This window comes from Ambystoma mexicanum, chromosome 14, assembly GCF_040938575.1.
Source record: "Ambystoma mexicanum isolate Mex_15411 chromosome 14, UKY_AmexF1_1, whole genome shotgun sequence".
Classification (NCBI taxonomy): Eukaryota; Metazoa; Chordata; class Amphibia; order Caudata; family Ambystomatidae; genus Ambystoma; species Ambystoma mexicanum.
Genome location: NC_090940.1, coordinates 212,360,222 through 212,383,966, shown reverse-complemented (window position 1 = coordinate 212,383,966; position 23,745 = coordinate 212,360,222). Strand labels below are relative to the sequence as shown.

Genomic DNA, 23,745 nt, shown 5'->3' with positions numbered 1-23,745 from the left:
GGGGAGGGGTGGAGTTCTGAGGAAGCGGAATATAGAGGGGTCAGAGCTGGCAGTTGCACGTCGCTCAAAATACATTTTCAAAATAGCAGTTTAAAAATGGTGCAATTTCTTTCATGCTAATTCTTTCCAAACTCTGCAGTGTACATCAGAACCACTTTAAATCACTTCCATGGCAATGGTGCACACAAAATATGTCATCATTGCCACTTTAAAATTGCTTTAGGATCCCATCACCAGAAAAATAACCTGAGAGATGAGATTTTCCAATATCTACGCTGTGAAAGTATAAAGGGTGCTCACTGCTCACCTATTAAAGCCATCAATCTATAGTGCAATATTCCCTGGAAAACAAAATCCAAATATGAGACATGTGCTTTGATGACAATTGTATCTGGTCTTGTGGGTAAGCGTCAACACTGGGAACGAGACGTCACTGGGAACCAAATCCTGGTAGCAAACCACTTGAGCAAGCTTGCTTGCCAACTAAGGGGTGTTGCCTCTGCCCTCTTAAATAAGCAACACTGACCAACCAAATGTATCTTTTACTTGTGCCCTGAAAAGCAGCACATGGCCACAATCAGGGAAAAATAACCGTACTTCCAAGACTTATAACAAAATGCAGGTCGTGAAAAGGTTACCTGTTTATGTTTCAGTGTTTGACAAATGGAGGGTTCATATATGAAAATGTTAAAATATTTCAAAAATAAACACTTTTTGGTGCATTAAAAATGAGCATCTGAAAATAATGTAGTTAGTTTAAAAAACTGTTTTGTGTGGTATAATTGAATTGGCCTGGAGGAGCGCATAGAACTAAGCAGCTATCTGGTGCTTTCTGTGTTAATGAGGGAACTCATCCCTCGCCGAAGCTGGGGGATCGATAAAGCCTTTTCAGGGCTAAGGCAGGCCGGGTTGAAGATCCTGGGAGACATTTAATGCTGGATCTCACACCCGGCAAGAGCCGTCCCATTGACCAGCGCTGCAGTGTATCGAATTCTCTGCTAAACCAGCGGCTATGCAAATGTTTTGAACTATGACATTATCCCTCACTTATGACTATGCTGGCTAGAGATCATGTGAGTTGCACTTCCAAACACTAAAATTTCATAGTGCAGACAAAAGCCCTGCAAAAAATTGCAATTGATGCTATTTCAATTCATTTACTGCACGGATCTGGGGGATGGAGCAGAAAGTCCACTCCCGATTCTTCCACCAGCCCTGTGCTGCAAATACGCCAGAATCTCTGCTTGCATAAAAAGTTCACGTGGCTGTAAATGCCGACATCTCTGTGGTTTCTCCCTGTTTCCACACCTGTAACAAACAGGTCTAATCCATAGGGATGTATGCTAACAGGGCCGTCACGAGGGGGGTGCAGGAGGGGCAAACTCCCCTGGGCCTCGCGGCACCCTCCCCCGAGTGCTGAGAACCCCTTGGTTAACTGTATGTACTTTTTCTTTTAATGGCCAGTAGTCTATCACCTTTTCAGCTCTCAATCCGGGATTCTGAGATGAATGAATTGTGACCCGTGCCTTGTTAAATCAATCCATGCTTAATGCATGTAATACTTACTTCCTTATACAGGCCTGTAATGCCAGTGACGCCTGCTGGTTGTGCTTCTCTCTAGGTGCAAAACACTCTTCTGCTCTCCCCAGGGCCTTGGCAAACTGTTTACAAGCAGATGTCATCAGGTGCAATACATCCCAGGACTCTTATCTGATTTACTATTATTTAAAGCTTTCCAATATTATAGGCTGAAACTCACATTCCATCATGCCAGGCTTACCAGATGGCTTGCTGGACCTTTATTCCAGCTTTTGGAAATGATTTCTTCATTTCCCCCACTCCATTAGCATGCAGGAGACGCCGATCCCTTCCACTAGTGCCCCGCCCCACTTTTTCAAGATATTCCAGGTGTGGCTTCGAGCTGGGAGATCCATTGAGCAGCAGAAAGAACACATGAAAAACATTGACAGCGAAATCTGGACTAGGCACTCCCAGTGATTAATGAGCAGACTGGGTTACCCCTGCTTGGAACAGGTACTTGGAAGAACATGGAGCACAGCTTTGGTGGATGCGAGCTGAATTGCAATCAGCTGGAGTACAGGCAATGTTAGTTGCGGTATTCAAATCAGTTTTAGATTCCCTCCGTTTTGGACTACAATTCCCATGATACATCTTTGTTGGTTATGCTAGCTACGGCTTATGGGAGTTCTAGTACAAAATAACCACAGAAAATATTTGTATATGCAATCTAGCAACATCTATGCGCGGAAAGACAGGCTCACAGAAAACTCCCAATTGGAAACATTGGATATTACACAATCAAAATGTTCTGCAGTCTGATAGCTGAGGTCCGGCTTGGACTGGCCTATAGGGCAATAGAGCAATACCCGAACCAAAAACGCAAAATGCTAGTGTGTGCCAGTTTTTTGTATCAAAGTGGGCCACTTCTTTGGTCTTATGTCGGCCAGTTGAATGACATACTTGACTATGCAGCTAGTAATTTTGACCATTGTTGCTGAATAAATATTCTTTTAATTGCACAATTTGCATCACATTTTATCAAAAACCTCCCCCTTGAGTACTATTCAAACAGTCTGTCACAAAAGGAATGAATTGTCAGAAAAGCAATAAATCACATGTGCAACTATGCCATCTCCTCTGCACCACCAATCAGTCTGCTGCTCGCACCGACTATGCACTGGGCTGACCTCGGTATGTTAGCGGCCCACTGAATATTGTATCTAGCGGGTCCCTCCTTGTTGCTACCTGCAGTGTACCTTGTATATTGCTGCCCACATTGTTTTGCATATTGCTGCCCAGTGTTTCAAGATATTGCTGCCCACAGTGTTTGCATATTGCTGCCCACATTGTTTTGCATATTGCTTCCCAGTGTTTCAGCATATTGTTTTGCATATTGCTGCCCACATTGTTTGCATATTGCTCCCACTGTGTTTCAGCATATTGCTGCCCACAGTGTTTTAACATATTGCTGCCCACTTTGGTTTTGCATATTGCTGTCCACAGTGTTTTTAGCATATTGCTGCCCTCATTGTTTAGTATATTGCTGCTCAGTGTTTTAGCATACTGCTGCCCACAGTGTTCTTAGTAGCCCCACTGAATATTGTATCTAGCTGCTCCCTCTTTTGTTTTTGTAATTTGTTTTATGCTATATGATCATTTTTATGATTGTTTTGTATGAAACATGATGTTGTGTGATTAATACAATTTGCTATACTTTGTGAACAAGATACATATACATTTCAGTATCATTGTAATTGTAAAATGAGATACCCTAACTCTAGACACTTTTTAGATAATTGAACTTCTTTTGGATATACATGGGAACAGCCAGCATGAATATATTTTTATACTGGCATATGTTGTCGGAAAAGGCAGTATGAAATGCATTGGAAAATTTTCTTGTGCATGGTTGTAACTTGCAACTATTGGGTTTTTCCATGTGTTACTATACACAACCAATTGCAAACTGCATGGCTTTCTACCCAATTATTCAAAGAAAATGCTGTAAAATGCACCATCTTAACCCAATGTTTCAAACATGTTCTTGGGAGTAAGGAATCCTCTCAACCACCACTTGTTTGGTTTGGGCTCTGCGATCCTGTCTAATTGGCGCAAACATTAAAGTCTCTTCTGGTCAAAAATTCTCAAGCCTCCACTGTACATCATCTATGTGTGTTTTAATGTGCTCACGGAGGCAGCGGGTGCTCCGTAATACTGGTGTCGCGCAGCATATGCCATCCTATATATATTTATGCATATTATACAAAAGTTCGTCTGGCATAAACCTTTCTTCAGTAGAGAAATCTAACTCTGCTGTAGTTGATTTGCAGTTGTAGTAACCAACCAAATTTGGGTTCCTCCACTTGCAAACTCAAGGGGTGTAACGCTCATCTGATTCTCGCAGAGGCGCCGGTCTTGACTGGGCGACTACCGTATCTTCAAAGGTGATGTGTAGCACCCGGTTGGCTCTTTGGGCTGGACCTCTGTGCACTGTATGCCTGACTTCAAGAGTAAGATGTCTGCAGATAGAAAATATGGGATTAATGAACTGGGGTTATTGGGGTGTCCCTATCTCTTTCCTTTTCTCCTCTCCTGTAGACCCCCAAAGGTTAACGCTCTCACCTTAGGTAAGTGAATGCCGAGCTCTCCATCTGCCTCGGGGCAGGGTGCTGTAACCAGTTTCTTCACTGGATAGGTAGCGCAGGCCTCTTGACTTCAGAGGACTGCTGTCCGTCGTTTACTGCACGAACGGTAAGTTTCGAGTAATTCTATTGTCTTTAAAGTCTTTAGTAATGATGTCTCTTGTTTTGCAGGGTTCCGGCGATGGCGGATGACGGGCTGAAGTGATTTGGAGATGGAGCCCGTGTGATGAATAGAAGCGCCTGGAAGCACGTAAGTAAGCGCTTGTTGCCTGCTTCACGATGCGCTCTAACTGTCTTTTTATTTTGCAGGTACAAGTTTGGAGCGGCTGCAGGGGGCCGGAATACCCACTGGGTTAGATGTGGAAAGGAGTAATGGCACGTGAGTATTAAAGTTCCCCAATGTCTTTAAACGCACCTTGTTTTGTCTTTCAGATGCGGGATGCAGCGCCGAAGGCCTCCGGAGCGTGCGAAGAGTTGGTAAGCTTTTGTCTTTCAGATGCCGGAATGAAGTGTGAAGACCTCCGGAGCGCACGAAGAGTAGGTAAGCCTTTGTCTTTCAGATGCCGGAATGCTAACCTGTTCTTTCTTGTCTTTATAGGTGTTGCTGAAGACTGGATTCAGGATGGTAAGCCTTTTTCCTTAGGCCCAGGATCCGATGCAGAAGACACGATGAGCGTTCTGCTGCAGAGGATGCAGAATAACGCAAAGCAAGATTCATCCACCGGGTGTGGTTTAAATAGCCTCCTGTAGTGCTTAGGTGTCTCCTTCCACAGCCACGCCTAGGTAAGAAAAGAGTTCCTGCTTTCCAGAAGAGTTCCAGTGTTCTGAATCTAGGGAGTGGCTCCTGCCCCACCCAACAGGAAAAGTAGTTCCAAACAGAAGAGGATCAGAGGCTCAACTGGCAGGCAAGTAAGCAGCATGGTCTGCTGCAGGTAAGTCCACCCAAGCATTATGAGCCCGGCGCTTCCAGCGCTGGGACTGGGCATATTTATGAGCCTGGTGCCACTGGCGCCAGGACTGGGTCCAAAAGGTCCCAATTGGGACTGGTTGGCACTCGGAACCTGGGTTATGGATCTGCTTCCAAGGGAGTTGGGAAAACCCTGACCTTTTGGAAGCAGAGATCATGACAAGGGGAGATTTCTAGCATCTCCTGTTGCGGGAGAGCCACCGCTGACCCAGTGCAAAAAATCGTAATGGGGCCTAACCAAATATTTTGCCCCTTGCCTCACCACACCTTGTGACAGCCCTGTATGCTAATGCTGCCAGCCTTGCACGTACATGGTGGACAGCAAATTGTTTTGTACACCAGCTGAAAAAAGGCACAGGGACCTGGAACAGCCTACCTGTGTTGTTTTTACACCCCGTGCAAAAAACTGTTAAAATTCCATGGAGAGGGCCGCAGGTTAGTATTTGTAAGAGGATGCATTCCTCTTTAGGCAGTGGCCGCCAAACGTAAAATTACCTCCAAAGTGTAATTTCAATCTGCAGACATGATTTGTACAGAAAATAAATACAGTAGCATTACTTTCAAATAGCGGTTAGTGCTTGCCATCCATTTGTGTTTGGCTATGAGTCTGACCCATTTAACGCCCATCTCTTAGTCAAATCTATATGATTTTCCTCCCATTCCCACCCATCTCACCTTAAGCCACACCCCTCTTTGCACTCTTTATCATGTTTCTCCAAGGCAGCCATTTTCTCTGTGACCCAGGTGCCTAAGGGGGGCAGAGGCAAAGGTGCCTGTGTAACAGATGCAAGATTGTGTGTGCCCATCCCACAGTTTCCTCCTCCCGGCTGAGTCTTGCGTTGGCCTTGTGTGTCCCACCAGTTCCAGTGGCGGTTGAAGACGGCGGAAGAAGAGGGGGCTATGGCACAACTGAATGAGGCGTTGTTGACTGTACTGCCCGCCTGTTCGGTGTCAAAGGCTGGCGACGTGTGCACAAAGATGAGTGTGCATTCTGCTTTGACACACGGGCAAGAACAAATCCCCCTTCTCTGTTTCCTTGCACTCCCCTACAACTTTGACAACTTCCTGTATTTCCTGAGTGCAGGATAAACATCATTACGACAGTAGACCATTGTGTCTCCCGACCTCACGGACTGCTGGGACTTGTAGTGCCCAATAGCACCTGTCACCAAGAGAGTGCCTGTGTCGTTGCTCCATCTCTATAGCTACTTTTCTATAACTGCCGCATTGTAGCATTGCATTTTGATCTGTACTCCATTCATGGGAGCAACTATCCCGAAAATTCTTTTTGGGGGCGCTGGTAAGCGCTTATGTTTAGCAGTGCATGGGGACGCTGTTCCCTTTGTAAGATTGTGATCTCAGCAAATACGAATGCGCACAAGCCCAGACTCAACTGTGAAGAGCAGTTAAACAGCGGATGGTAAAGGACAGAACTGTACTCTAAATCACTGGCCTTAAAATATGTTTCTGCTGGAAAATAAAACCTTGCTGGAAATGATGCCCTCCATCTAGAATTAAAATGATGCCAATTTGCACTAGTGTTGTGAAAGAAAGTACATAAAGGAAGAGGAGTTGCACGTCACTGCAGCTGGACTGGGCCGGGTGCAAGCTCATGCATGTGAATTGGCTTCAATTTGTACATTTGTTATGATTGGATAAAGGGCTCTCCTGGCCCAGCATCGAGAAAGCACATATACCAAGAAGTATGAGAAACTGGTGAAGGTGCCACGCCGCTGGCATGACACACACTCAGCAGCGTCCCAGTCACCTTACTTGTTGCGCAACCTGGCAGTTCTACCCACATTGGAAACTGTTGCCTTTTCTGAGGCTCTGAAACTGTCTGTGCAGTGGGGCTCAGCGATGGTGGGCGCACCAGCAGAATGGTGCTGCCATGGACAATACACAAAGCCTACTGTGAGAAACCTGAAGGTGTCTCACCCGCTAGTCCCCGGGGATCTGTCATTCAGGTGGCCAGGACACGGCCATCGCTTTCCGGATCCAGTTCCTCAGGGTGGACCAGTGCGGGAGGATCACCGGAATGAGGGTTCTTTGGGGAATGGAAGTGGGTCACCGACCGGTGAGACGTGGTATCCCCTTCCCTGTAACACCTTTTCCCCATCCTACCAGGTAGGATACCTAGAAGCTCAACCCTTCCCTCCCACCTTTCCCGACACAACCACTTTCTCCCGGACAGTTCACAGTGAGCGACAACGGTCTAACACCAGAGCCGTATACCTGGCATGTCCCAACACCATGGTCAGGCAAGGTCGGGCATTTACTGATCATTGCACACACCTGACTCCCATCATGCTTCCCCACACGTATAAAAGGTGGAAAATGAAGCACACTCTGAGCGAGGAAAAGCACACGAGGAAGCAGCAGTTCCAAGATAGCAGTTTAACTCAAGAAGAAAGGTGCCGAGAACCGAGAGGGTTGCAAGGAGAGACTTGCCCTTGACCTCTAGAAACTTTTACTTTCACGAACCTTGGAAAGTAAGAAGCCTAAAACCGGGAACTGAAGCTAAACAAACCTACACTGTGCGTCGAAGGTATCCGGGGATCTCCTGTGTCGATAACCCAGTTAGGGAGAGCAATTGCCGCTGTGGTACTGTCCTTGGCTCCTACAACAAAGCCGCACCAATAAAAACTGCACAGCCGGTGAGTCAGAGAGACTGATACGAAACCAGCTTGTGTTTGAATCAAGGTTGCAAGCGGCAAGATTGTATGAAGAAATCCACAAGGGACAGTGTTTGAAGTGCATGTGATGAGCGGCGAGAACAAGTGCAAACCTCAGTAGGTTGGCCTGGACTTGGGGGAAGGGAAACCCGAGAGGTCACAACCCCGAACTTTGAATACTCACATGCCAAACCGGCTTTGAAGGTCCAACCCAGCTTGCCAAGGTGTGCTCGTAGATCCAAAGTGTACTCACGAATCGAGTGCTCCACCTACCCACGTGCTATGCAACGTAGACAAGAGCCATCACAGGCCATTCTGATCACATTATTGTTTAACACTGAGTTTCTGTTTACACCACATTTTCCCTTTCCACATGTATTATTTAGAAGTAAAGATTGGCAATAGGTTTATTAGTATAGGCCCTTTTTATTTTGACAAGACACCACTAGGACTGTATTATTTTTATTTTGATGGTTGTAGCTTGCTCCCATCCTTAGATTTAGGGTTAGATAGGTGTTCATCCAAACAGCCTTGAACTGTGTCTCATTTGTGTCAGTCTTCATTAATGATACCAAGCCTTTCCTTACACTAACCAGTGGATTGCTAGCGCCTTTCCATGCATGCACGGTAGTACGGCTTTCAGGGTTTTGATGGCAACCAGGATGCCGGAATCTGCCTTTGGTGCTTCCTCTTCTTTTTGACATGGGGATGCTGTGTCTCCACGCTCATCCATGGCTTTCTGTTGTTCTCCTCTCTGGTCTGTTTCTCTTAAGCCTTGAATCATGGTCTGTCTATCACATTTGGCTCCAGACTTCTTTGGACTGCGTCCCGTTCCCTTCCTTTCCAGTTTCTCCCTGCCCTGTAACTTTTCATTCTTATGTGGCAGCCTAGTTCCTAGACCCCTACTCTGTGCCCTTGTTTCACATGGCCACCTTAATGCTGCCTACCCTTCTCTGTGCCTATTCCTCATGATCATATTCCTGTGGTTACTACAGCCAACTAACGTACCATCTCGCCCATTCGACTACCAAAAACCTGCTGGGCACCTCTCTTCAGTGCTTGCACTGTCTTATCACCACCTGAGGAGTCTCGTTCTATGATGGGGTTAGCTTGTACCCTCATAGTTCTGCAACAGCCTTTGCAGAATGGGCAGGGAGTGAGTTCCTTGCATTGCGTAATGTATTTACAGGAGTGGTTATGAGAGAGCCATCATGGACGAAAGCAAAGCATCCAGCCAACACAATCCCAAGCGTGACGATGAGGGAGAGGAAAGAATGTGGGCTGAAGGCTGAAAACTGCAACCAGAGCGGGACACAGATGAGAATCTGAGGTCAATGAGGGTATAGATGACCGAGGTTTATATGTTTGTGGTGGGGAGCGATTATACAATCAGGAATCCTCTAGGAACCCTGATTGTAGCAAGGGAGCTACTGGAGCCAGAAGCAAAATCAATGGCAAGGGAGATTCTAGGACAGTGTTGGAACCCGGCAAGCAGTATCTGCTGACTCGTGAACCGAGAAGATGGTGTCCAGCCACAGAATATGGTCTCATGAAGAAAACGGTAGAGGGGACCCATGATTGTCCTACAGAACAGATGGGGCGTAATGTTGGAGTTGCAACCCCCTTTCAGGTAGTGACCACTTCCAGCCCCAACGTGGAATGACCTTGGTGGTAAAATGGAAAGATGGAGCCAGAACAGCACAGAGACTGTCCCAGCACAGAAGGCCTGATCCAGTGCACAAGTGGAGTCATCAGGATGTCAGAGGAGGCACAGGATGGATTTCCAGAAGCAGAAAATCCAAATCAGAGATCAGTCCAGGACACAGCATTCAGCCACTATGGTCAAGGTTGGTCCTTACATTCCAGAAACCGCGTGAAATCCTCCAGCAGGTAAGTAAACCTACTCTTTGGAAAATTTTAGTAGCAAGAGAGATCTTGGCTACAGGGTTTCCCCTTAATTACCACACTCACAGTGGCTGGGCAAAGCAAGACCACCATTCATATTGGGAGATTAGGTGCAAAAGGTAAGGAGGCCAGACCATCCTGAAGTCATGCCTGAAAATGCCACTCAGCCCAGGCCACATCACAGGATGTGAACTGCAGATCCCTGGGACTTAGACTGGCCTAAACTAGTAAAACCCAATATGGAGGCTGTCATGTGGGCTCACAAAGAGCTCATGTGTGCAGAACATTTCAAGCCTAACTCTTGGGTAACATGAACAAAGGAAGACCCTCCGTGTAGTTATGGTTAAGTTGCTAAACCCATAGGAAGACCACTTTTTGGGCTGCTTAGAACTTTGCTCCCCCTGGACGAATCCTCACCAAACTTTGCAAAATAATTATATGGCCCACTCTGAATTCGTTTGGCAAGTTTGGTGAGGTTTCTTCAATGGGGGCAAAGTTATAGGGGGGTCCCACATTTTTTATTTTTCCATACACTTAATGGGAAAAAACTTTGCTCTCGCCTACAGCCCAAACCGCTGGATGGATTTTCACCAAATCTGCGGCAGGAGCGGCGGATTGGTCCCGAAAGCGTGCTTTTGTAAATTTGGTTAAAATCCGTCCAGTAGTTTTTTTTTAAAACAGGCAAAATGTAGGGAAAAGAAATGGTGATATCTGGCTCCGCTCCGTGGACCCATTTCCCTGCTCGCTCAGCGGACAGGACTCTAATTGGCTTAGAAGGTGACGTGATATCCGCGGACATAGGACGCGTCCACTAATTGGGTGGTGAAAAGTGTGAAGTGCATAACATTTTTGGAAACGCCCACCAGGTTGGATTCACAGACAGCCACCGGTGTCCACGGACATCGCATTAAAAACATATAAAAAAACAACATTGCACTTATCAAACTTATCAAACAATCTCTGGGGAGATGAGGGCTGATGAGGATGGGATGGGATATGGCCAAAAGAAGCCAAAAAACGGGTGTTTTTCACCATACAAGTCCGCAAACAGTCTGGATGTTCAGGTGCCGTCCTGTGATGTTCACAGACACTTCAGATGCCAGGGGGCATCATGCCTATTTCTGCATTACAGGATTGGTGAAGAGCAGTTTTTGGATTGCTTATAACTTTGGCGCCACTCAATGAAACTGCATGACATTTTAAGATCTTATTCTAGACCTGATACGGAATGGTTTCACAAAGTTAGGTGGGATTCTGTCAAGAGGGGACAAAATTAGAGGGAGTTACCCAAAATATTGTAAAGGCTTATAAATGTGGTGCCATTTGGAGAATCTACACAAAGGTTTGCACAGAGATTATAGATCTAGATATAAATGTCTTTGGATAGTTTGGTGGTATTCTGTCAAGAGGGGGCAAAATTAGAGGGGGGTCCCAAAATATTGTAAAGGCTGATAAATGTGGTGCAATTTGAAGAAGCTACACAAAAGTTTGCGAAAAGATTTTAGAAAGATTATAGATGCAACCTTGAATGTTTGTGTAAAGTCTGAATGGATTTTGTGAGTGGGGGCTAAGTTATATGACTATTGTATGTGAATGCACTTGACACTTTTGAAAAAATAAAACATGGGTGGATTTCCAGCAAACTTGTCTAAGTTGCATTGGCAAGGACCTTAAAGCATGGTTTTGCAAATGTACGCGTGTTTTATTTTTTTGACAAGTGTCATAATGTAGGTACAAAAAATAGTGCTATACCTTTGGTGACTGAGGTATAGTCTGTGGCCATGGGCAGTGGCCAGATTGTCCGGGTCATGGAAAAAGTTCATGACCTGGACAATCTGGCTACTGGCCATGACTACGAGGGACAATAAATGGTGTTAAAGTCGCCATGTCCACTTGGGACTGGCTTTGTGGTAAAGTTATTTGAAAGTGGGATAGGTTTGAAAGGGATGAAAATGTGCTTGTATTTTGATCATAGGGATCTCTCTTCGCCTACTGCAGGATGCCATGGAAAACGAAGAGGGGCCCTGTAAGGAGCCCTGCCTTCCCTTTCCATGGTGGCCATCTTGGAAAAGGATTTTCCTTCCTACACCGGGACGCCGCAGGCATCCTGGTGTAGCAAGAAAAATCCTTTTTTTTTTTTAGCAACCCGGGTTCCCGCTTTGGAAACCTTGGGTGCTAATGGCTTCATCCCCCATTACAGGGGCTACAATGGGGGATAATGATCCGGAGACCTGGTAATCCACCCTCGCTTCGCTTGGGCTGATAACTTGGGCTGCCGGGCCGTTATCCAACGTTCCAGTCCTTGGAATGGGGGATGAACGCCACAATATTCCCTTTAGCATAACACAAAATGCTAATGGAAATGTTGGAAAATCTTATTGAGTTTATGTACTTTACTGAGAAATGTACAGTAGATGCAGTCTATACGTTTTATTTTTAGTTCTATTTTTTAACTGTGAAAGGTGGTTCCTAAAGGAACATTTATTTTGCTGTTTTTTAACAAAGTTTTTTCATTGAATTTCATAGGTTTTTATTAGTGCAACTTAACCATAGCGTCCCTTTAACAAAGTTTTTTCAGTGAACTTTATAGGTTTTTATTAGTGCAACTTAACCATAACATTCCTTTAACAAAGTTTCTTCATTGAATATATATATATATATATATATATATATATATATATATATATATATAATTTTATATGTATGTAACCCAATGGCTTCCGGAAAGGTACATTAGACTAATAATGCAGTAAAATTGTTTGAACCCTTGGTGAAGCCAACAATAAATGACAGATGTCATCAGATTTGTTCCTAATAGTAATGTAGGGTGATATTATCACTGTAGGGCACAATCGCTGTGCCTAGGAAGCACCCCTGGGACTGGCAGCATTATGGGTGCTCCAGAACCATATATTAATGAGCCAAAAAAGGGGAGCAGTGGCAGAAGGACTTGAGTAGATGTACATCTGTCCACCAAAAATTGGTCAGTGATCCAAAAATACAAATAAGGAAAAAAGCAAAAAGTGAAGGGGCCCTAAAAAGTGGCCCTAGATTTCCCCAAAATACAAAGTTTCTACAGTTGCTAATTGTGACCCATAGAGCCTGTCCCACAACAAAGAACTGTGGAAGGGCATTTATGGCAATGTATGTCATCAGAAAAAAAAGAAGGGGTTTCAAATCATTCTATATCTACGTTTGTTCAGTCGGCGCATTCCACACAAGAAATCAGCATTTCTAACTGTTACAACAGTCTCTGTACAAAGGACTGGATATTCTCCAAATATATATACATTATGCTTAGTTCCATGTTCTAATATTCTGACTATACAGGAAATTCCTCTAATTTTGTAGTAGACCAGAATAATTTTCAAAACTGGATATTACCCTTTGATCTCTGCTCGGCCCCTCCAGTCATTAGTAAAGTGATGCTAGCTGTGATTGCTCATCTGAGAATTTGTGCAATACATTTATCCCAATGTAAACAATTGCCTTTTGAAAATGTCCAATCCTGTGGATGTATTTTTAAATATTCTGACATTAAACATTCAATTCATATTCTTTTTTAGTTTTGGCTATTAGGTAGTGCTAAAACTGCTACCTTTAAGCCAAAACCATTGTCATTAAAATAAGAGTTTTAACATAAGAGCTTCAAATAGGGGCTTTGAAAGAGGGTCTCTAATGCATTTCAATGCAGATGACATTTGAGGATGGACTTTTGTTGTTTGGCTATGTGTCTGACCCATTTAACGCCCATCTCTAAGTCAAATCTATATGATTTTCCTCCCATTCCCGCCAATCGCACCTTAACCACACCCCTTGTTGCACTCTTTACCCTGTTTCCCCAAGACAGCCATTTTCTGGTGACCATGAAGCCGGCTGCATAATGGGGCAGAGGCAAGTGTGCCTGTGAAACAGATGCAAGATTGTGTGTGCTGTGGCACATGCGAAATCAGTCGCTTTGCTCGTCCCGCTGGGTCTCGCGTTGGCCGTGTACGTCCCACCGGTTCCAGTGACGGTCGGAGAAGGCAGAGGAGGAGGGAGCTATGGCACAACTGAATATGGCGTTGTTGGCTGTACTACGCACCATTGGGTGTCAAAGGCCGACGACCATGTGTTCAAAGTCGAGTTTATATTCTGCTTTGACACACTCGGTAAGAACAAATGCCCCTTCTCTGTTCTCTTGAACCCCCCCCCCCACTTTCACAGCGCCCCCGTCGCGAGGCATGTCAGAACATGACGTTTATTTGACTACATTTTGTTACTTTGGGTTCTGGGATATTGCAGTTTTTTGTCACATTTGAAACTAATGAAAAGTACAGACTCCAGAATGCAAAGAAAAAGGCGGGACAGGATAGCCGCATCATGCATGGCCACGGAAAACCTGAAAGCTCTGGGATACAGTACAGCAATGGGTGGTGCATGTTTGTTTGCATTCTAGCAGTTGTAGTTTTTGCTTTTCCATCATAAGTGTCCTTTGTATATTAGTGCATTGCTGTGGGCAACAACGTGTAACTTCTGTAAACTCTCGTTACGGCAATTTTATCTAGGAAACGTTGCCTGGCGTCTTGATTTCACAAGCATCGCACTATAAAATGGTCCTCCCCGAGTTCTGCAAAGTTGTGGGAGTGTGCGCATGTCATACGAATGTTCATGTTTTTGTGTGTTTTTGAACTTATTGAAAATATGATGCCAGGAGCGTGGAGTGTATGAGTTTTCCCAGCCACATAGACTTCATGAAGCCATCCATCGTGGTGGGCGGCTCCAATACACAGGGCGCAGCTCTCACTTAACCCCCACCCCGAACCCTCACAGACAGGAATGATGCAGGGCATTCAATGGACCGCCAGCTGCCAAAGAGACGTTTGGAGGATAACACTGAGGGTGTCTGGCTGGTGACCGGAAGAACCAAGGTTCACATGAGGGCCACAGGCTTTGGGTAAAGTGACGACCAACAGTTCTGTCGGCTGGATAACTTCAGGTACAATTGATACATGATACAGTTAATGGCTAACGGTTAGAGTGGGGGTCGTACACACTGCCATCTACATGTGTATTACAGCTGGAGATGCGATCGGGCGCTGCTAGAATTAAGAGATTGCAGTCTTTTTGTAGATTTTACCTCACTACATCTCGGCTCACATCACCCTCCAACACCACAAGTGCATGGAAACTGGTTATCCAATATTGAGCGATATATTGCAAAAAAAAAACAACTACGTATTTGGTAAGCCTATGAGGAGCTTGCACGCCTTGTCCAGGTTGACTTGGGCTTATCAGGCGAGAGCTGCAGTGCTCGTAAGTGACCGTGGACCAAACAAACCAAATGCGTTCCATGTTTTGGGACCTCTTTGCAAGTTTAGGAGGTTGTAACCTTCAAGGGTAGACCGTTATTAGGCCTTTGGAGCAGTCCCTCACCGCTCTATAGTGGAAGAAGGCAAATATTTATCAAAGACATCACATTTTTCCTGCTGCTCTTGGCGCATCTCCCGGATATGTGTATACACCTATTTCAGTGTTTTTATAAAGCATGTATCTTGTTTTAGCAGTTTCGCAATGTTGACTGTGAGCAGTACATATGATCCCTGTGCTAAAATCTTGTACTTGAAGACTCGTCTTTGGGGCCAACTACGCCGTTCATCTTAACAGGTTTTTTTATAATGATTTTTTTTTTGTATTCACATTTTTATTTGTTTTCAAAATGCAATACAACTAATGCACCACAATATATAGGAATACAATATAATACAAGTATAAACAGTGTCAGGCGGCTAAGCACAAACCCATCGACAAACCTCCCCCATATTCCATCATTTAGGTTCATTTTCTTTCTTTTACCCAAAATGACCTTCTCCATCAGAGACATTTTACGTAAGTCCTCAATCCAGGCATATAGGCATGGAGCAGTGACAGTGTGCCAGTCCCTTAGAATTATTATTTTCTTTGCCGACAGTGCAGTCCTAAAGAACCGGCCCCTCTGTGGGTGGCTCAATTCTTCCAAGAGGATGTCATCCCCCAAGATCACAGTTTGGAAGTCAAAATCAATGTCTGTTATGAAGACTCTATTCATTGTTCTTGTCACCTCCAGTCAACATAATCTCACTTTTGAGCACTCCCAGATCATGTGATCAAATGATCCCTCCCTGTACCCACAGCCCCAGCATAAATCAGTATCAATATTTTGACCTGACTCTCTCTCCAACACTCGATGAAGTCAGTGCAACATTTCTACATATGTTCTCCCACTTCCCCGTTGTCATCTCTATGCCCAAGCATTCAGCCCAAGTCTTGAGAAGTTGCTCGTTTGGGTGCCTAAAATTCATCAAGAATTTGTACATTCTAGATGCACAATGTCGTTTCGATTTCAGGGTCTTCAGATGTCCTCGTAGGACATCATCACCCGATACATTGAGTTTGCCAAATGCCAATCTTAATTTGCAGTATTCACTATAAGCGCATCCTCGTAGCTTCTCGATGGCAACCAAAGTGTTAAACGGAATCCATTTATTGTCTTTCATCAGGTCTCCGATCCATTCTATCCCGCCTAGAAGTCTTTCTTTCTTATATCCAGTGGTAGCATACTAAAGGCATAATTGATTCGGGGCGCAGATGACATTTTGATGTCATTGACTTTCCCTCAGAGGGATAACCTCAGTTCTGTCCATCTCGCCAATTCAGCCTTCAATTTCGAGATCACGCTCTTCATGTTAACATCCACCATTCGACGTACCTCATTCGTTAACTAGACTCCCAAATATTTTATTTTCTGTGGACACCATCGAAATCCGAAGCTCTCGACACAAGCGCTGGAGCACGTTGTCGAGGCCGGTATTGCCTCCGATTTTGTCCAAATTGATCTTATATTCTGAGCCACTGAACTGCCTCAAAAGGGTCTTCCGTACTCCTGGTCTCCTTTTGTTCAAAATAACATGGATGTTTTTCTCTTTAACTATTGATTGCGCTTCTTTGAAGGCTCTCCTCTTCTCCATGATCTATCGCAGATGGGAGTCCCAGGTGGGTTGGGGGCAAGTGGGGACCGAAGTGTGGTAGTTATTTGCGCTGGACGAAATGTCACCCTCAGAGCTCGCATCCCGAAAAAATACCTCACCATAGCCCTGGAATTTTTTACATTTTATTTATTTGTAGGGTCATGTTGGGAATTGGCACGTGCTTGAATGCACATATTAGGCTATTGTTGTATTATTCTTCCTGCTCATTCTCTTGCACATCCGCACCCCGTATCGCATCCTCCTTTTAAACTCTGCACCCTCCTTCTTGCACCCTGGTACCTATAAATGTAAAATGCAAATAAGCACAGTAAACGCCAAAACTGTTGGCATTGCCAATGCTTGTTCCTTTTGTGTTTTATCCTTGGATTATTGAGTTGCTGCAACAGAATATGATCCCAAATGGCAGCTGTTAGGTCGGAGGCGCGTCTCTGCGCACATCACTCGGCCATAAAATGGTGAGTTACGAGCATGTGAAAAAGACTGCCCTGCACCTTTCTTTTTAGCTCTGTGAGGTGCATAGCAATTGCTGTATGTGTACTTCATGACATGCCATTAATTTATTGAAGGTTAGGTATGACATCTTCATTGAACCGTGGTACGTGCGCTGTACATGTCTTTCTAAGTGGTCTTATTAGCTTGTTAATAAATGCATTTATTAATCAAATGTTTTTGTCTTGACAGGTCATGCCCTTCATTGATGGCTTAAAACCTCACACTCTAATAACAGTGCAGATAGAAATACCGGCTGACTGCAAACAGTATGTAAACACATTTGAAGAAGGGCTATTTGGAAGGGTTGCTTATTTTCTAATGAGAAATGTGTTGTTTATCTGTGCATATCATATGGATCCATGTAGCTGTGATAAAGTTGAAGCATCAAGCGAAACATGAACACGCATAGGTTTATATCATGCATGCGATTTTAGCACTGTGCTACGTCGTATATTATACACTTCATGTTTTTGCTACAAACTCATAGGGCAATGTGTGTCATTCATTTAATTTTGAAGTTCTGTTTCCGTGAATGTTGTTTGCATTTTAAATTGTACATGGTTAAGATTTGCTCAGCCTAGGTTCTTTTTAACATGCAAGGTTTACATAATGTTCAAAGTGTCTATACGGTATGTGTTTTATGAATTATATCCTAGGAATCTAAATTCTAGACCCAGTGGTGTAGCTAAGGTGAGGCACAGTAGGGCAGTCGACCACCTAGGCTCATCCTTGTTGCCCGTTGCACTCTCCCCCGCCTCCCTTAGGGCTGGCACTCATCTCCCTTGAGCAGAGCACTTAATGTTTGCACTTAATTTAAGTTTTTAAAAAAGAGTGGAAGTGCACCGGAGAGTACAGCATGGTGCACAAGATGGACCGAAGACTGCTTAGAAAGCAGGTTGAGATTAGCCGACTGCGTGCCCCATATGCCCCACGTTTTCAAATCCTTCTGGGCATGCCGGCACTACATCAATATGTCCCCACCCACTCCCTCTTGAAGAGAAGACTCAGCACTGCACAAGACCTTAAGGTCTGATCTTTAAAGAATATTGTTTGTGCTGTAAGCATGCATGCGTGTTTAAATAAAATGCTGTGCAGTTTGTATGCGTGTGTGTGTTTGCACGCGTCTGATTGATCGTGGGGTGTATGAGTGCGTGCCTGAATGCAGTGTGAGCATGTGTTTGTATGTTGGGGGAGGTGAGGCAAGGCTTCATGAAAGTTATTTACTGTGACAAGGCTGTCACTTATTGGCATAGATATATTGTGGCCACAGCTTCATGGAAATGATCTACAGTGACCATTACTGGCATTGATAGTACTCCTATGGCCTGTCCCCTTTCCTCCATCCTATATGGGCATCCCTGGCACGGGGAAGGTAGCAGAACTTTTTGGCAGCGAACAATTGAGCCTTCCCTTTAAAGTTAACCTAGCCCTCGGAGGCACAGCCGTGGGCATGATTATGCCTGCTAGCCCCATCTGCTGGTGCCTCACCTCATTCCCTTTTTCCACACGAGTGGAGACAGACCTACCAGCGATCACAGGGATAACTTTTTTACTTTGCGGCAGCTCTCCTTAAGATTTTCTAAATTTGTTCCACTACTCACTGGCTTCTGGTTTCTCTCATCCACGGCGCATGTCGGTTGTGGGAGGGGGTACACATTGTGCCTCGGCATCTGGCTCTCATGCACTCTGTTAAGTGTGCCTGTGGGTAGATCAACAGCGGGATGCATGCGCAGCTTGCAGTTCACTAACGCTGAGGACACTCAAAATCAGCCTAGCACAGTGGAGAGAAATATTCAGCAGATCCCCGCCAGAACACATAAATGCTTTGTCGGGATGTCATCCAAGTCACAGGACAAGGTAAATCCTTTATTCATGAAAGCACCCCAGCAAGTAGACTCCTTCCCGGGAAGTTCTTCCGCTCGGAGGGTTCATTCAGACCCTGATTCCAGTGTCAGTGTCTGAGACTAAAACAGCTCCCGGTGCTGAGGGACCTTATGGTTCTACCAGGCCTGGCCGAGGGGCGCAAAAGTTCTTCCACCACAAGTGTGTGTGACAGGCCTTTTGGTCCTGTAACTGGGCCTATGCCGTAGGGGGCGCCTTCACGCAGTATGAGCCAGTCTACCAGTCGTCAGACTGAGGGCATTAGGCCTCCCGGGACATCTTCTGAAGCCCGATCCAGTCTCACTTCATTGTCGGAGGCCCTAATAGAGGATGGGTAAACACACATTGGTGGCAAGCCACACAGCAAGCAGAGCGGGGTCAGAAATACACAAAATGGCGCCCACACAGGCGGCAGGCGCAGAGGCATCAAACTTTCTGCCTCAAATGCCCTATTCTTCGTCACCATCAGAATGGGCAATGAACCATTGTCGCCCCCAGCATATGGTGAATCCCCACCCTTCAGAGACTCCTGGTCCCAACAGTATCCGGGGTACCCTTTTCAGGGGCAACAGAACTACTCTTTTGCTCCTCAGCTTCAGGGTGTCCAGTTCGCAAGTCAAAGGTTTAGGGCCTTTCAAGACACAGCACTGCAGCAAACTTCAGGTGTGCAGTCCTCTGAATAAGCATGCGAAGAAAGATTCTTTGATAGATTTATGGTATTAATGAGATCCCAGCAAATGTCAGGGGTATTGAAAGACTCATCAGAGAAGTAGTTCTCCAAGCAGCTGCCTCTATGGCCTCCAGCTGAGGCGCCTCCACTGCTCACATAGGTGTTCTGCCTCTGTTTTCACCACTTCCACATCCATCACCTCCTCCCCCTCAGGCACCACCAGTTCCAGAAGCCGCGGTAGAGCAAGAACTGCGTCAGGGGCCACGCGCACCAACACATTGCAACAGATTCAGGCGCATCAAGCAGACGGGGGTACAGATGATGATGGCGAGGATGGAGATGAAAACACTGCCTCTGCTAAGTTTTTTCCCTACCGCATGCAGGGCCTAGCTGAATTCCTGGGAGTGCTGGCTCCGGAGCAGGCACAGCTGTAGCCTGGGGTGTTAGTCACAATTCTGTCTCTCAGGACTGCCAGCAAACCTTGTGTCCCACTTCAAAACGACATGGTGATGTTAGCAAAAAACGTATGGCAAAACCAACATTCAAGTTCCCAACCCAATAAGCACCTAGAAGCGTGCTTCAGGTAGATGGAGGACGACTCTGTAATGTTGTCAGCACACCCGCAGCTTCCTTCGTCAGTGGTAGCGGCAGCTTTTGTATATTCCAAACCTTCGCCATCTGCTACAGCGTCATTATCCACCTCTTGCCTCTCCAAAGAGGACAGGCTCTTGGAAAGCTTTGGTCGTAAGGTACCTTAATGCAGGACTCCATCTAAGGCAAGCTAATGCATATGCCATATTATCTGTCGCCAATCAGAAACTGTGGTGGGAGGTAACCGATTTCACTCAGGATCTTCCAGCGGATAGACAAGAGGCTTTCAAGGCTGGACTGGCTGAGGCACAGGTAATCGCGCAAGATATGCTAAAAGCTTCTGTGGCTCATATTGACACAGCAAGCAGGGGCACCTGTCTAGTATGCGCAGAATGGCATGGATGCATGCCACCAAGTTTGCATATAACGTGCACTAGTGGATAAATTACCTCCCATTAGAGGGCTCAGAATTGGTCCACAGATGAGGAGCTCGTGAAAAAGAAGACTCACCGAAATAGCCAAGTCACTTGTGATCCTCACTAAGCCAGCCACAAAACCTAACACTCAGAATCAGAGCCGACAGAAGCAAAAGTCTAGGCTTCAGGGGTTTCCAGGACAGTAGGGCACAACAACCAGACAGGTCTCTTAGCCTTCACAGGAGGAAGCAATAGCATACTGCTACTAAGTGATTTTTCCAATCCCCCGCCTCGTCCTCAGCCTCAGACTCCAGAAATAAAATATATTCATGTCTGGGTCCACAGCTCCCCCTTGGGAGGCAGACTGTCTCTGTTATTAGACAACTGGCAGGCATTTGCAACAACCACTGGATACTCTCAATAGATTCAACAGGTTTCAGACTCCCCCCCCTCAGTCTGCCCCCTTAATACAGATTGGCCCCCCACCGCTACTCCCAGAGATTGCACAACTCTACAGGGTCCGGGCAGTGGAACCTTTGTCCCCTATAGACAAGGGTTTCTATTCCAGGGTATTTGCAGTCTCCAAGAAGAACAAGGCTGTCCTGAGGGGCGTACTGGATCTTTCTTCTCTCAACCTCTTCCTCCCCCTGGAGCGATTTAAGATGGTGACTCCAGCCCATATTGCAGAGGCACTCTGCGAGGGAGATTGGATGTGCTCTCTGGACCTCAAGGACACTTACTTGCATGACCCCATATAGAAGATTCTTATGCTGGACTGTAATGGGGCAACATTTCCAATGCAAAGTCGTGCTGTTCAGCCTAAACTCAGCGCCCCATGCTTTTATGAAAATTATGAGTACTATGCTGGTCCTGCTCAGAGTTGAGAGACACCATCTGTATCCGTACCTTGACAACTGGCTGTGCAGGGTCAGTTCCCTAGAGAACATGCAATTTTCGCAGACAACCTATGTCCACTTGGTAGTTGCAGCATCTGTTGTGCCTGCTAGCGTCATGCATATTAACAGTCCCGCATGCCAGGCTGAAATGAGGAGAATTCAGATTCACCTGGCGTCAGTCTGGGACCAAGAAACAGGTTTGCATTCAGACAAACCACCCAGCACTGCAACGCTCGAGCAAGACCTCCGGTGGTGGATTGATCCCAGCAATGTCCAGGCTGGGGCACCTCTGTGGGCGCAGAGCCCTTCCATAGTGTTAACCACAGACTCATCTCTGATTGGGTGTGGAGCCACGTGGGCCAATAACTTCATGCATGGAGTGTGGAGCGGGCAGGATTTGCTGCTGCACATTAATGCGCTAGATCTCAAATTGTTTGGTCTTGCGCTGAGGGCATTTCTTCTTCAGGTACGGGACAGGATGGTGTTGGTGAGAACAGACAACTCCACCTCCATTTTCTAGGTAAACAAGCAGGGGGGTACCAGATCTCTGACTCTTTGCATGATAGCAGTGGAGATCTGGGAATGGGCTCTAGCACTCAACATACATATCACGACTGTTGACCTACCAGGTGACAGCAATTCAGAAGCAGAAACGCTTAGCATGCTGAGCAGGAACAATTACGAATGGGAATTGAAATGCATTCTCTCAAGCGAATTTTCTAGCTATGAGGTTTTCCTCAGGTGGACCTCTTTGTGTCAGAGCTGAATGCCAAGTGTCCCCAGTTCGCATCAGGGGAGGGTCAGGGGCTCAACTCCCTGAGAGATGCTCTCCAGACCAGCTGGGACTCTTCAAGCGTATATGTTGCCCCCCCCCACTCTGCTACTTCAGATGGTGATACGCAAGGTTAGGACTGCCATCAACTTCAGGTTAGTCCTCATAGCCCCACGGTGGCTGTCATGGGTGTGGTATTCTGACCTGCTGCAACTGGCAACGCAGGGGCCTCTCATGCTGCCGATGAGGTCACAGGGATACCTATCGCTGCAGGTGGGGGGGGTTGTAGTTCACCCGAATCTAGAGGGGTTAGCCCTAGCAGTTTGTCTCCTGATCAATTAAAACTGCATGACTGAAATTTATCGGAAGACAATCTTTGCATCATTCAATGCGCTTACAAGGAGTCAACTAAAGCCCAGTATAAAAGCAAGTGGTCAAGGTTTTGCTTTTGGGCAAAAGGAAAGCAGATAGATCCGCTCAGCTGTCTCTGAATGATGTACTCTTTTGATCTGCATCCGGCAGACTCAGGGGTCCAGGTGGACATGCGGCGTACTTATTTGACGGCAATATGCGTTTACAAAATTCAAATGTTGTTCCTGTGCTGAACGAGTTGAACGCTGCTTCCAGAGCGTTAGTTTCCCCAAGGACCTGCACGGCACTGCGAGCAGTCTCAGCTCTCGCCGTTCCACGCTTCCTGGAGGAGGCGTGGCTTGTGGCAGTCACGTGGAGGACCACGTGACCTCTCTGAGTTATTTCAACACCACCGAGGCACCCTTGCGGCGTTAAGCCCGACAGGGGTAAAGGCCTTAGGCTGTTAAGCGGCTGTTGCGCGGAGGTGCGCACAAGAACTCCAGATTTTGTTCTCAGTTAAAACATCCAATCCAGCATAAAAAGGCCTGTTTAGCGCCGAGCGAGTGTGGAGTTTCAATCAGCTGTAATCCGCGTCAGGTAAGCCATTTTGATTATGGACACACGTTCCCAAGCCCGCTCGAAAGAAAAACAAACAAATTACTGCGCTAGGAGGGAAATGCCTCAGATCACGCCGACTGTTGATCCAGAGGAAAATATTCTGGTCGCCGACCCTGAGGCAGCCCTTAATCCATGTAGCCTGGGCGCGGAGAAGGAGGGACCCGAGTCTATCCCGTTGAGCCCCGTTACACGGGGTCCGCCGAGCCTGGATCACTCAAGGCCCGTATCTCTCGAAGTGCTGAAGGTACAGCCCCCGAAGGGGGCCTGCATACAGTACACAACGTCAATTGACGAATCCAGCCTAGCCATAGAAGCCGTTGCCTCAGCGGGACAACCCATGG

At 46.0% G+C, this 23,745-nt stretch overlaps 1 protein-coding gene across 1 annotated transcript in view; it reads left to right on the top strand.

The window, feature by feature from the left end:
- The window catches only part of LOC138527633 (galectin-8-like), a 159,125-nt gene that overhangs the window by 66,334 nt on the left and 69,046 nt on the right, over positions 1-23,745 (top strand). Inside the window, exon 4 of the mRNA XM_069638971.1 lies at positions 17,399-17,475. Coding sequence (XP_069495072.1) covers positions 17,399-17,475 — 77 coding nt within the window. The remainder of the gene's footprint in view (positions 1-17,398; positions 17,476-23,745) is intronic.